Source organism: Microcaecilia unicolor, chromosome 1 (assembly GCF_901765095.1).
Source record: "Microcaecilia unicolor chromosome 1, aMicUni1.1, whole genome shotgun sequence".
NCBI classification, from domain to species: Eukaryota; Metazoa; Chordata; class Amphibia; order Gymnophiona; family Siphonopidae; genus Microcaecilia; species Microcaecilia unicolor.
Window position 1 is genome coordinate 534,839,101 of NC_044031.1, and position 15,273 is coordinate 534,854,373.

General features: G+C 45.9%; 1 protein-coding gene across 1 annotated transcript in view; it reads left to right on the forward strand.

Moving 5' to 3' along the window:
• The first annotated feature begins 11,028 nt into the window (after nt 1–11,028).
• DECR1 (2,4-dienoyl-CoA reductase 1) overlaps nt 11,029–15,273 on the forward strand; it is a 69,885-nt gene continuing 65,640 nt past the window's right edge. Inside the window, exon 1 of the mRNA XM_030216374.1 lies at nt 11,029–11,181. Coding sequence (XP_030072234.1) covers nt 11,080–11,181 — 102 coding nt within the window. The 5' untranslated portion in view covers nt 11,029–11,079. The remainder of the gene's footprint in view (nt 11,182–15,273) is intronic.

The following is a 15,273-nucleotide window of genomic DNA, read 5'->3' on the forward strand; positions in this document are numbered from 1 at the left end:
TCACCCTCCTCCAGCGGTGACCCCTACCATTGGTCCACCCTAGGGTTACTATTTTCGGTCCCCCAAAAAGAGGACACATACCCCGCCCCCTGTCACATATCACCCCACCCCTTTCACCACCCCCATCACACCCCCTAAGGGTGTCCTCCCCTCCCCTTACCTCACTCTACTGCCCTGCAGCCCTGGTGGTCTAGTGACCTCTTTGGGGCAGGAAAGAGCCCCCTCTTTCCTGCCCAGAGCGCTGCCCTGCATCCTGTTCCCCTTGCAATGCTGAGTGTTGACGGTCCCGGCACTGATTCAAAATGGCTGCTGAGAGTTGAAGCGGCCTCACGAGACTTCAACTCTTGGGGGCCATTTTGAATCGGGCCCATCAGCACTCAGCATTGCAAAGGGAACAGGATGCAGGGCAACGCTCACCATCCCAACATTCCCCATCCCTATCCCCACAATCTTAAGTTTCTTCCCCATGTCTCCCTGCTCAAAGCTAAAAGGAAGATTTTATGCAATTGCCTATAGTTTAAAAAGACAAATAACAATATTTAATACTGATAAATGAAACAATAATAATAATAATAATAACATAGTTCATTGTTTTAACCCAAAGAAACAGTAAATCATTGATTTAAAAAAATGAATAACTGGCTAGCTTGGCTTGGCTAGCTTACTTGTTGGACTGGCTGGCTTGCCTGGCAAGGCTTGGATGGCTTACCTGGCAGGGCTTGGCTGGTTTGCTAGCTGTCTGTCTGGCCTTTTCGAGGCTGGCTAGCTAGGTAGCTGGCTGGCTGGGCTAGCGGCTGAGCTGGCTTGCTGTCTGGCTGGCTTGCTGGTCAGGCATGGTTGTCTGGCCTCTTCAAGGCTGGCTGGCTGGCTGGCTTGCTAGTTTACTTGCTGTGTTTGGCTGGCTTGCGTTTACGGGGCTGACTAGCTGGCCACAATAACACTGGGATCATAACACTAGTGGCTCACTGGGCTGGCTGGCTTGCCAGCTATCTGTGCTTGGCTGGCTTGCTGAACACAATAATACTGGAATCGTAACTCCAGTGGCTCACCGGGCTAACTGGCTGGGCTGGGCTGGCTTGCTAGCTGTCTGTCCTTGGCTGACTAGCCTTTTTGGGGCTAGCTGACTGGCCACAATAACACTGGAATCATAACTCCAGTGGCTGCTGGTCTGGCTGGCTGGCTGGCTAGCTTGGCTTGCTCGCTTGTTAGCTGCATGCTTGGCTGCCTTGCCTTTTCAGGGCTGGCTGGCTAGCTGGCTGGCCACAATAACACTGGGATCATAACTCCAGTGGCTCACTGGGCTTGCTGGCTGAGCTGTCTTGCTAGCTGTCTTTGGTTGGCTTGCTGGCCACAATAACACTGGGATCATAACACCCAGTGGTTTGTTAGCTCTCTGTGCTTGGCTGGCTTGTCTTTTCAGGGCTGGCTTGGCTGGCCATCAACAAAACTGGTATCATAACTCCAGTGGCTACTGGACTGGCTGGCTAGTGACTTGCTGGGCTGGACTGTCTAGCTTGGTTGCTTGCTGCGCTGGCTGGCTAGTGGCTAGCTTGCTGGGCTGGCTATCTCACTTACTGGGCTAGCTAGCTTGCTGAGTTGGCTGGCTGGCTGGCTAACTGGCTTGCTGGGCTGGCTGGCTGGCTGCCTGCCTGTCCTGTGAAGGAAATGAAAAGTGATGTGAAAAAGCAAAAGCAAGCAATGGTATGGTAACTAACGTGGTTGACCAACGATGATCGGACGTATTGTGTTTCTGGTTTCCAGCTGGGTTGAGTCCCTCACTCCCTCTCCCCGGAGACACACTGTACTCGTAACCTGATGTTAGTCTGACTTCCTGCAGTACAGCCCTGCCCACAGTGCCCTGTGTTTTCCTGTTTCCACTTTCCAGCGGTTTGACTTGTTTCCGCATTTGGGGGTGGGCAGGTTACATTGCAGCAGAGACACAGTGCGTTCCCAATCTCGCTTATTTCCCGCTAGTGGGAAAAAGCTTTTTTAAAAAAAAGCCCCAAAATAAGCTACTTGCGAATAAAAAAAAAAGCCGCGAGTTAAAAAAAAAAAAGAAGCCCAAACTCATGGGGAAATAAGCGAGACTGGCACTTCTGGCAGGTCTTCCTCCTACCCAGGGACATCCTACCACTCTAGCCCTCTAGCAGGGACCTCCTTCCCCCCAGGGCTATGAAAAAATCTATTACTTTAGTAATACCCATTCCTAAGGTTACTATATTTGCCCTAAGGAAAAAGAGGTCACCCCTGTCACTTTGAACCCCCCCCCCCCCCCCCCAAAGAAAGCCAGATTTCCTCTCTCTCTCCCATGCATATTCCCTCACCAATTTTTCAGCCTCGCTCTACGCACATGACTCCATTCACTACCCCTCCCCTCCTGTACCTTATTATCGTGCCCTGGTGGTCTAGTGGCCTCTTTGGGGCAGGAAAGAGCACCCTCTTTCCTGCCCGGCTCGGATGCTGACCTGTCTGGCATTCGGCAGCGCTTCAAAATGACTGCTGAGAGTTCAAGCAGTGACCTTGCAAGACTTCTGCGGAAGTCTTACTAAGGCAAGCAAACTGACAGTTATGAACTCAGAAAGAATAAAACTGTTTTTAAAAGCATTTCAACCAGATTTTCTCTGGTGGGGTTCATATTTGATTATTTTTAGATGATCTCAACAAAGAAAAAGATTCACTCAGATTTATCTGCTGAGATAATTGAAATGCCTCCCTAATTTTACTGACTTTCGATTGGAAAAAAACATGCCACTGCTTTTGCACCATAGAAGGAGAAAGAACATCTGTTTTAGTTAGCAAAGTAAACATCTTAAATGCTTCCTTCATAGAACTCTCTGACTTCTTTATCTTATCCTCATAATATGTCTTAGACTCCTGCAGGCCGATGCTCAGTAGCAAACGCGGTGCTAGCGGCCATTAGTGCTGGACTAGCACCTGCATTAGTGAGCGCAGAATGCCCAGAGGCTCCAGCACGGGAAGCAACGAGTGCACCAAAGATTAGCGCAACTAGCATGCTAATGTAGTCAAACAGATGTTAGAGGTAATTTCCTATTCTCGCCGAATGCTGAAAGAACAGCACAGAAATCAAAACCACCCTTACCGCTCAGCCTCAACTCTCGGCACCACCGTGCTTTGATGAGAACCCCATGGCATGCCGAGGATTTATTAACCAGTGTTTGATTAACTTTGAACTACAGCCTTCTAGCTTTCCTTCGGTTCGAGTCAAGATTACCTTTATTGCCTCTCTCCTTTCTGGGCAAGCTCTGGCTTGGACTTCTCTCCTGTGGGAGCAGAATGACCCACTCATGTCCAACACGGCTGCCTTCCTCACACTTTTCTGGCAGGTGTTTAATGAGCTGGGGCGTCTTTCCTCAGTAGCTTCTGAGCACCTATTCCTACAACAAGGGACCCTTACTGTGGGCCAGTATGCCATTCAATTTCAGACCCTGGTTTCTGAACTGCAATGGAATCAGGAATCTCAGGTGGCCATCTTTTGGCAGGGTCTAGAGGGCCACATTAAGGATGAACTGGCAGCACAGAATCTCCCCAACAATTTGGATGACCTGGTTTCTTTATGCTTCAAGTTGGACATCCGCTTTCAAGAGAGGGCTAAGGAATGTGGAGGTAAATGCCGCTCTATGTGGTCGATTCTCCAGTTTCAGGATCCCCCAGATTAACAGACGTCAGCTTGTCCTGCCACCCTGGAGGAAGAGAACCCCATGCAAATAGGCCATTTTCAACTTTTGGAGGAAAAGGCAGTGTTTCAATATGCTGCCACTGTAGGGCAAAGATTTACTGCAAATAACAAGGTAAACCAGGAGGGAAGAGGAGAGCAGCCGGCAGTCTGGGAGTGAAGAAAGAGATGCCGGACCAGGCATGCAGATGGAGGAGGGAGAGAGAGAGGGTAGTAGTACATACTTCTTAAACAAAATAGTACAAAATACTATGACAGTGGCAAAGCCTGACATCATCCCTGTGTGCAGCACAATTATCACAAAGCAGCAAAATCTGACGCTTTTGTGCCCGCATTCTAGTGTCTAACTTCTTTAGCCACTGCTTCCAAATTTCCCCAGTCATTCATGAATTTGCGTTAGCCTCGTATGACAAAGGAAGTCACTTAACTTTCTTGAAGCAACGGGACTGTTTGCTCTTTCCAATGACGAGGGGTTCCAACTTCTCACTCCCATCCATATTGCAGCAAAGGAGGATCGTCAGGCGGTCCTTCGATGTTTTACCTCAAGTAGTTTCGGCATGTTTGAATGCAAGTGTTCCATCAGGAATCGCTCGCCAGTAGAGACCATTTTCGTCAGCACTGAAAATGTCACGAGGTGCAAACTCATTCAAGATGGTAGGAAGAACTGAAACAACCCAATTTTCAGCACCAAAGTCATCAACGTCTTGTTTCTCACCATGCTGTTTCCTGAATTTTATGCTATTCCTCTCCTTCCATCTTTCCAACCATCCAACAGTGGCTTTGAATTCAGTTAGTCCAAGACTTTCAGCTAGCTGGTTAGCTTTCTCCATAAGCAGTGGACCACTGACAGGAAACTGTCTGCTCCAGACTCGAGAAAACCACCAAAGAAGAGTACCTTCTACCTCCTCGGCTTTTCCCGCCCGTTTTTGTTTCCGTTGTGGATTTGTATGTTTTGCCATTCTTCCAGAAGCTGGTCTTTCTGCTTCAAGACACGTGAAATTTGACTGGGATTGACACTATATTCTTTAGCAATAGATGCTTGACTGTTTGTTTTCTAATTTTTTAAGAACTTCTATTCGTTCAGCCAGTATTAAAGTCTTACAGTTCCGCCGCAACGACTACTACTACTACTACTACTATTTAGCATTTCTATAGCGCTACAAGGCGTACGCAGCGCTGCACAAACATAGAAGAAAGACAGTCCCTGCTCAAAGAGCTTACAATAATAATAATGACGACCCTGGTGTACGCTCTAACAACATTCTTTCACTTATTCTGCCTGTGGCAGTTAAAGAGGCAGTAAATTTGAAATCTCGTTGGTTGTCATGCACCAATTGGCTTCCATATTCCATGTGAGCGCTTATGCTGAGTCTTTCCTGCAGAGGAGCGGTCTTGAACCATGCATATAAGCGAATCTTGTACTTATCAGTGGTGCGCTACAAAGGTTTGTCCCCATAGAAATTGATGGTGCCAAAAATGGGACCAAAGTACGGCATGCAGTTAAACAGAGCATGCGCTTATCCGACGCGCACTTAAATGGAGTGCATTATATATATATATATATATGTTTTTTTTTGGTGGTCTTTAAGAAAGAACAGAGGCTAAAATCGGCTGGGGCTGCATTGAAGGAGCCAGTAGTGTTCCTTCAATGCAGCCCCCTATATATAGGGGACCACAAAAAAAATATTCAGACAAAAACTGAAATAGAAACACCCCCCCTCCACCCAAGAAATCCAGAAACTACAAGCAGGATAATACTGGTAAGAGAGAAACAGAAATGTTTTTTTTTCTCTTGTACTCTGCAAAATACAAAACTAAAAATAAATAAATAAATGTACATTTCACAAAGCAGGCATATCTCAATCTTTAAGAAATTTTAAATAAAAAAAATATATTTTTGTATTTTCTATCTTTGTTGTCTGAGCACTTTATTTTTCTGATTGGGTTAGTCCCACTCTCTTCCACTTTCCATGTGTCAGTCTTCTAAATTCTTTTCCAGGTTGGCTTTTCCATTTCTTCTCTCTCCTCTTGCTGTCTTCCTTTCCCATTCAATCACCAAGTCCCACTCATCTTCTGTTCACCTTCCTCCCACACCCCCTAGTCCCATCCATCCTCTGCTCCTTCTCCATCACTCTCTTACTTCCACCTCCCCCCCCCGGTGGTCTCATTTTTTTTTTTACCCTTCGTTGCCCAGGCCCACCCCTGTCTCTCTCATTCTCCTTCCAGCCCCAACCCCCCACTGCCACCACCACAGCACTGGAGTCTTCCAGTTCTTTCTCTCCTTCCAGCCGTGTGGCGCCCGGTATCCCTCCCTCAGTCTTCCAAACCCCAAGCCGCCAGCAGCCTCAGCGAGAAAGCAGTATGCACGCTGCTTTAGACTTGCCCCAGAAGCCTTTTTCTCTCTACAGCTTCCTGCGTACATGGGAACAAGAAGTTGAAAGAGAATGAAAAGCTTCTCTCTGAGGCTACTGGTGGCTCGAGGGATTAGAGGACTTGGGGGAGTGATACTGGGCGCTGCGGGGCTGGAAGGAGAGAAAGAACTGGAAGAGTTCAGTGCTGTGGTGGCAGCGGAAGGAGAGAAAGAGAGATGCTGCTGTAGCTGCACCACTCAGGGGGATGCCAGGCAGAAAAATGGTGTGGCAGCTCGTTTTGGGGGGCATTACCCCCTCCCCCAAACTACACCCATGCCCAGAGCCCATGTGGGGTCTTTCAACTCCCAACGCTTGACTGAACCTGAGGGACAGGCCAGGAGCCAGTATCAATCCAGAGCTGCATAGGTTATGTCTATCCACCTGCTAGATAGAATACTGGAAATGAGGCTTGCATATAATGCTATATGGCAGAGCTCTGGTGTTCTCTCTATCTCCATCTGCTGGTAGATAGGTACAACCCACAAGTCTCTGGATTGATCTGTGGGACGACATGGAAGGGGAAAATCAGACTAGCAGGGAAAATGTTTTAAGTGTGGGTGGGTGGGCCACTAGACTACCAGGAAAAATGATTTAAACAGTGGGTTGGGGGGGATTGGGCCCTTGGGGCCCACTAGACTATCATATGGAGGTTCAGTTTGGTTTGGATCAGGGTAAGAGGGAAGGAGGCCAACGCTAGGTATCCAAGGCAGGGTGGTCGGGTTGTGGGGAAAGATTCTTCTCAAGCAACTCTTCTATGCTGCTCCAGACACTGGCAAAAAATTTCCCCCATTAGCAAAACTTTTATTTTTGTTTGTTTTGCATGTTGTGAGTTATTAGCGCATTTGCCTTCATTTTAATGCAGTGTTCAATCAGGGATTCTGTATGAGTTACCACTCACGCTGAAACCAATTATGTGTCGCAAACCTGTGGAAAAATTGTGCTAACCTCATGGTAACCACATGGAACGTTTTTTTTGCATCAGTTCCCCCCCCCCCCCCCCCTACTGTGCTGTGTACATCTAAGTATGCCCCTTATGCACAATTTCTTTACAAAATGTAATTGGGTTAGAAACAATAAAATGGTTTTCACCTTATATTTGTTTTTGTTCAGACCCTTTTCCCTAGGGTTACCATATTTTCGGAGACAAAAAAAAAAGAGGACACCAAAAAAATAAAAATGGTTGCTACCTTTGCTAAAGAAATATTTAATCTTAGCAAATGTGTAAATGGCTTTTAGTTAATGAATACCCATCAAACAGTGACTGACTTACAGTATAGCAGTAAATAATCTACTTTTCAAAAACTTCCAGATTTGAGTTTGACCGAATCTGAGCCCAAGTGTACTTATCAGAAGAGCAGATATCCCTCAATTTTAGCTGATTTCTGAGATACATGCTAATGTTGTTGCATGACATATGTTTAAAGTTGAAGGAGGTTTAATGACAGGAGACATAATAAGCCTATCTGGCTCATTCTGTGGGCTGATCCAGTGGACAGAGCTTGTTGCTATATTGGTGTGTCCAAAACAATAGCAAATTATATTGAAAACAATAGCAAACGTAAGTGGTTTAATAAAACACTATAAACCTCACAGGGATTAGGGGTGGAATTGGGGGAAGGGGGTTGGGGAGTTTTTGAGGGGTCTGTGGAGGAGGGTTATAGTCAAAATGTTTTTGACATCACTCAAGAGCTTGCTTTGTTATTTGCAGTGCTGTATTGTGGATTTCAGTGCTGCGTTATATGCATTTATTTTTGCATATGATGACAACAAAAATATTTCTACATAAAAACAATAGCAAACACTTACAACTGCCTATGTGTGGTGCATCTGTAAAAAGTCTAAAGCTGTTCCAGTTGGTTGCTTGCAGAAGATCTGTTAAAATGGCCGCAGAGTTGAGGGATGGGGGCCTAGGACCAACGGGATGCGACTTTGACTGAGTTGTGCAAGAACGTTGTGGGAGGGTGGTTCTGCTACCTGGGAGGACACAAGTGACTCGATATTGCTAGCTTCTCCAGTGTTGGTGGAACAGGCCGTGTTAGAAACTCTCTTTTCACATTTGGGATTTTCTCTTATGATAAAGCAAAAGACTACTCTAACTGTTGAAAGGTTATTCCGTTGTGATAGTTCCTGTGTGTACATCCGTATGATGCACAAGTTGGCATTTAAAATAACAATGAACAACGACAATGTGGATACAGCAGCTGACAGCCTCCTTGCTTTGTTCTGGACATACCAATATGGTGACTGTGCGAGGAGACAGCTTCAGCCTTTTGACGTCATGCCATCTCCTGTCTTATTAAACCTCCTTGATTCAACCAGCAGGAAACACAGATCAGATTTACCTCTCTCTCTCTCTTTAGCACCCCATGTGTCCAGACTGACCAATAAGTTAGAGATGGTTACTCTCATTATGTGGGTATGTGGGTTGGTCATATAGGCACATGAAAGAAAAAAGGATATTTTGGCAAAAGGTAAAAGACGGATATAGAGGGATCCTCAGGATCCTCCTGGATTCAATTAAAAACACCTTTAAAAGTTCATGTTTTCTTTGCCCATTCGTTTAGATAGGGACGTTTTACATATATCCACCAAAATAAATTGTTTTTAAAAGAAGACTGTTGATATATTCAACGCTGAAGATTATTCTCCTGGACCCTCGCATTTGCGTAGCAATCTTGTCCTCCTTAAAAGTTGCGAGGCCCCGTCATGCGACGGTCACGTTACGTCACAGGGGGCGTGACTTAGCGGGATCTAGCGTTCTTGAGGTAATAAAAGTTTAGTGACAGAAGGAGCGCTTCTTTGTTTTGATGGCCGCCGTAGAAGTTTACATTTTAGATATACAAATGGATTATTCTGTTTTGAACGTTTCAGGGGCAAGTGGTTTTATAAGTCCAAATAAAAATAAATATTTTGTTTAAATATAACTACATGGGCTAGAAACCCCTAATGCAGTCCATTGGTTTTCTTATATTTTGTTCTTGTGATGTCTTATACTGTGCCAAAACTGAAAACAGAGATAAGAGTTGAGGTTAAATGAGGGGCCATGGGATAAGCTTATCTGGTCCACAGGAAACGGTATGACTATAAAGTTGAAGCCAGTCCCCCTACAGCAGCCATCTCCGTTTGTCAAAAACAATAGCAAAGTAGATTTGATTTCTCTCTTGTAAGGGGATGGGGGGGAGGGGAGAAGAAGATCTAAGAGGAGTTGTGGGGGGCTGGTGGAATTGTGGGGGGCTGGTGGGGGGGGGAGGGTTATTTTTCAAAATATATTTGTCATTACTGCAGAAGCTGCTTTGTAATTTCCAGTGCTGTATTGTGGTTTTCACTGGAGAGCTAGATGCCAACTTTTTTCATCATGATGACAATAAAGATAGTCCTCTATAAAAATACTTGCAAAAGTTTTAATGCCTACGTGTGTCATTTTTTTGACAAAAATGTAATTTATTTTAAAGCTTCCCCTATGAACATATAACATAAAATTTTAAATCAGCAAAACAGCATTACAAATTATTGTTCCTGCTAGACACAGCAGAAACTCTCTTTGCAAGTTTGCATACGTCCAAAACTTTCTGGAAGGGCTGCTCACACCTAAATCTACTACTACTACTACTACTATTAAACATTTCTATAGCGCTACTAGACTTACGCAGCGCTGTACAAATTAACATGAAAAGACAGTCTCTGCTCAACAGAGCTTACAATCTAAATTGGTCAGACGAACAGACAGCTAGGGGTGGGGAAATTGCAGTGGTAAATCCAGTTGTATTAATTGTCTGAGGGGCAGCATCCACCTAGATTCAGCTCTGTTTCTCATCAGAAGGGCCACATACACCAGGATCCTGGTGTATGTTCGATCAGATGGGCCGCATACACCAGGATCCTGGTGTATTTGGGATCAAAAGGGCCGCATACACCAGGATCCTGGTCTATTTTCGATCAGAAAGGCCGAATTCACCAGGTGTATTTTCGATCAGAAGGGATGAATACACCAGGATTCTGGTGTATTTTTAGTCAGAAGGGAAGAATTTTCAATCAGAAGGGATGAATACACCAGGATCCTAGTGTATATTCGATCAGAAAGGCCGAATACACCAGGATCCTTGTGTATTTTCGATCAGAAGAGACGAATACACCAGGATCCTGGTGTATTTTCCATCAGCAGCGGCCGTCAAAACAAAGGCGCACTCCAGTCTTAAGGTCATACTTAAATGCGGAAGATCCCGGGAATCCTGCAGATCTGGCTTTTACAACGTCCCGGATATTTTCCTAAAAAATGTAAAAACCTGGAGGACATATTTATGTATGACATCAGTTATCTTTATTTTGTTTAGATTTTCCTTACCTGACTCTCAAATATCTTTTCACATTGAGTTTTGTATGTAGTGCAACCTACTGCCTCTTCTGTACTCAAGTCCAGCCCCCCCCCCCCCCCCCCCACCAGTGTAACTCCCTTAAAAATAAAACAAAAGCAGACCAAAAACTAAAATAATAATAAATAGCCACAATATCATCAGAAACTTCCATTATGTTCTTTTTCTTTTAGGGCCTTGGTCTTTTCATACTTCCTTTTTTTTTTTTTTTTTTGCCAGCATACATTTTATTTTATTCTAGTTTTCTTTAAACAACCCTGAAGCCTTCTCTCCTGTGACTTCTTAAAAGCAGCAACCGAATTTACAACCCGATTCTGGTGCTCATCAATCTTTAAAATAGCACGGGAGACAGATATAAAAGGACCGCACACTGCCGATTCTCAGTTGCAGGTGCCTACTGCCTGCCTGTTTGCTGGCTCTCCTTCTTAGTGGATTTTGCCTCTGAGATTACATATTCAGCTTTTCTTTGCTTTGCTTTCCCTTTAAAAGGACGAGCCAGGAATCGCTGAGGATATTGGCTCGCACATGCCCTTTGGTCGAACCCCCTACTAGCTAGCCTAGCATTGCCAATGCCCACTAGTCCTCAGTTCGCCACAGAATAATAATGGCAGCAATATGCAGGCGTTTCTGCCTCGCAGCGAGGCCACCTTCTTCAGTATTCTGCAGAGAGAGCCAAATAGGGGCAATTAACCCCCGTGGAGAGAGGGTAAGGAGAGTTAATTAACTTTATTGCGACCGCAGTGTGTGAGTCATAGAGAAAGCGGTTAAAATACAAAACAATTACCTATAAAGTTACTGGGAGGATCTTAGAAATCCTTCGGAGAAACCCCACAGGAAGCTAAAGCTAACAGGCTGCCGGAAAAGGGTATCTATGTACACGTACGCGATAGCAATACCACAGGAAAGTCAAGAACGGATCTTTCCAAAGAGTGATAATTTTCAAGCAACGTGTCTAGGATACTGCATAAATCTAGCGAGACTTAAGTGTTTATATTACCTTGCAAATGAATTAAATGCTATAAAACGTTATTTTAGTTGTGTACTTTTGGATAGTACAGAACAGATTTAAAGAGGAGAAGTTGCAAAGGTATTTACCCAGAAATTCTCTGGTCTTAAAAGTTGCCCTGCTCCACTTAGTGGCGGGTGGGGGAAGCTACATTGTAGCATTAAAGTCTTGCATGCCTGTGACAGCTGACAGGGTCACCAGAGTTCCAGGTTGGGGGCAGGTCTGAACATGCTGGCAGGCACTGTAGGACCTATGGGAGCAGTCCCTACACCCCCGGCCCCCATGTCTTTGCTGGGAACAGCAGCTGTTCTGTGTTCATTGGATTTTTCTCCTGCTGCAGCAGCTCTCCCAAGCTTGGGGGGGGGGAGGCGGCGACAGGACCACACCATCCCCTGCTCTAATCACTGAAGGGCCCTGAGCCCCAGTTGACTCCAGCTCCTAGTTTTGCAGGTTTTAGTGGCCAATGGAGGCCCCTTACCAGGGCTGAATCTCCTTCTGTGAGTGCTGTCATGCCAGAGTTTTTGTTAGGGAGACATAGGGGGACTTTCGGACCTCCAGTTTTCTCCAAGTTCTGATTGTTACATAATTTCTCTTCCTTTGGGGGGGGGGGGGGGGGGGGGGGGTGAGGAGGAGGAGGAGCACTGTTCATCTGGCATTCTGCTGTTTTGGTGGGAAGAACTTTCATGCCTCCTTTACTTGCTGTAGGAGGAGGACCTGAGCCTCTATCATAGAGCTGTCAGAGGGAGTTCCTATTATGGAGGGTTTCACAGGGCCCCTGAAGTATTTGCTGCTTCATAAGGCACTCTCCTACATGAAGCTGCAGTGTGAGATACTCTAGACATGTTCCTCCAGAGAACCCCCATAAAGAGTCCCAGGATCAAGCTCCAGGCCCAGAAGCACAGTCTGTGCAGGCTCGAGACTGCTAGGGAATCTTCTACTGTTAGGTTCCACCCTAAGTGTGGGCCCACATGCACTCCCTTTAGTCACCATTGCCTCACAAAGGGCCAGCCTGTCAGGATTTTGATCACTGGATCCCGCTCCTGTCCAGAATGTGACACAATCTGGACAGGTTAGATAGTCCAGTCATCTGCTTTGGGGAGTTCCGTTGGACCTGCTGGGTTGGGTTGGGTGGTAGTTACTGCTGATGCAAGTCTCCTTGGATGGGGAGCTCACTTTCTGAGCAAGGTGGCACAAGATTGCTGCTCCATAGTGGAAGCCTCTTATTTATTTATTTATTCTTATTTTGTAGATTTATATCCCACTTTTATACCAAAGAAGGTTACAATAAAACATTCATAAAAATACAATAGACTCAATAATACAATGATGTATCAATAACCTTCTTAGTAGATGCTGACTAGGGAGAACTGTCAGAAAGATCAAAGACTCAGCAATCACGTTGACAATGGTAGAATTCCTTCCCCTGAAATGGGGTGGGTGGTCAATGTGATGGCAGACAATGCCACAGCCATGGCTTATATCAACAAGCAGGGCAGCACTTGGAGTTAGACGTTGCCCTGGAGGTGACAGCCACTTGTCGCTGGGTAGAGGAGAATCTGCTGGCAGACCATATAGCTGGCAAAGACAGCATTCAGGTGTACTCAGTTGATTCCTGCTGGATCTGGAGGAGTGGAAGCTAGGGCAGGCTGCATTTCAGCCTCCTGCTGGACTGGTGGGGCCTGCCAGCCTTCAATCTCATGGCCTTGAGCACCTGTACCAAGGCAGAGTGTTTATTCAGTTGCCAGAGTCAGCTTCCAGGGGATAAATGCTCTGGTTCAGCAGTGACCCAGGGAGTAGCCATAGTATGTCTTCCCACTCTGACCTCTGATTGGTTGGGTATTGCGCAGGATAGTGTGACATCCCTTTCTGGTGCTTTTGGTGGCCCCAGATTGGTCTTGAAGGCCATGGTATATGGATCTGGTTCACCTGTTGGTAGTTAATCCACATTCGCTGCCCAGAGGGCAAGGTTTGCTCAGTCAGGGACTGGTGGAAATGGAGGATCCTGATCCCTTCTGGCTTGCTATTTGCCCTTGATAGGTAGTGTTTAGCAAGGAAAGACGTTTTGCTAATTTGATCTTCACTTTGCTTTAAGGCCCATAAGTCTTCCTCTTCCCTGGCCTGTCTGACTTTGGAAGGTTTTATGAAAGATTTTGTTCCCAACACTCACTTTCCACTTGGCGCGGATTCCTGAGATTCTTCAGTTTCTGCAGCATTCACCCAGGGGTTGACGTTGAACTTGCTTATGGTTCAATTAGTGGCCCTCCTTGTTTCTGAGGTAAAATTGTGGGCCTTTCCCTTGCCTATGATGGGGACATTGTTCACTTTTTGAAGGGGGTGTCTTGTTGCATTCTCCTGTCCGTCCGTCTCTTCCCTCTTGGGATTTGAATTTAGTGAGGAATGTTCTCTCAGGGCCCCTCTTTGAGCCTCTAAAGTTGACCTCCCTTAATGACCTTGCTCTGAAGACGGTCTTTCTGGTGGTGATTTCATCAGCCAGGAGGGTTTCAGAGCTTCAGGTTCTGTCTTGTCAGGACCTCTAGCTCTCCTTCCCAGAGAATCCGGTGTCCACCTACACTGTTCCTTACTGTTTTTTTTCTCTTCCCAAGGTACTTCCCCATTTGAATGAGGAGGTATGTCAGCCCTCCTTCATAGATAAAACTCTACAAGATGGCATCACAAGCTTAACATCTGCAGAGATTTGCTTAGGTACTTGCGGGCGACAAATGAGTTGTGCCCCTCAAATCATCTTTTTGTTGTTTTTCTATATCCCCAAGAAGGGCCAGGTGGCATCCAAAGCATCATTGGCCGTTGAATCAACACTGCCATTGAGGTAGCCTACATTTATAGGAACAAGAGTGCCTCTAGGATTGAGAGGACTCAGGTGGAAGTCTGAGTGCTTTTCCCAGAGGATATCTTTGGTCAGCAATGTGGTTGTTGCTACATTAATTTGGGAAGCTTTACAGATTGGATGTGCTAGCCAGAGCCCATTCGAATTTTGTCAGAGCCATCATTCACGGGGCATTGTCTTCCCCTGCCCTGTGAATCTGCTTCTGCTTGGGTACATCCACTGGTGTGCTAGTAAATGTTTAACAACAGGCTCTCTCCCTGGTCCCCCCCCCCCCCCCCAAATTGCAGAGCTGGCTGTAGCCGGGGAGAAAGCCTGGGGGGGGAGGCAATGCATTACTCCAGGAAAAAAAAATGATCCCAGGTTACAATCTAATTCATGTTTAATGTGCAATAAAATGCCATAAATAAGTAAATAAATAAATATAAACTTTTAATGTTGAGCACCTGATTCCCAAAGTGAACGTATTCCAAACAGTATAATGAAAATAAAATTATTTTTTCTACCTTTGTTGTCTGGTGACTTTGTTTTTCTGATCATACTGGCCCAGTATCCGATTCTGCTGCTATCTGTCCTCTTAACTCCATTTCCAGGGCTTCCTTTCCATTTATTTCTTTCCTTTCTTCTTCATTTCTGGGCCTCCGCAGACTTGACTGTCCAGTGGATCCAGCTTCTGCCTGTTTTCTTCATCCATGTGCAGTTTTTCTCCTCTCTTCCTTTTCCCTCATCTCATCTCCTTCCTCACTCTTCCCTCCCCTCCATCCATGTCCAGCATTTCTTCTCTCTCCCCTGCCCTCCCCTCCATCCACCCATGTCCAGCGACCCTCCTTTCCCTTGCCCTGTCCTCCATCTACCCATGTCCAGCGACCCTCCTCTCCCCTGTCCTCCATCCACCCATGTCCAGCGACCCTTCTCTCCCCCTGCCCTCCCCCCCATCCACCATGTCCAGT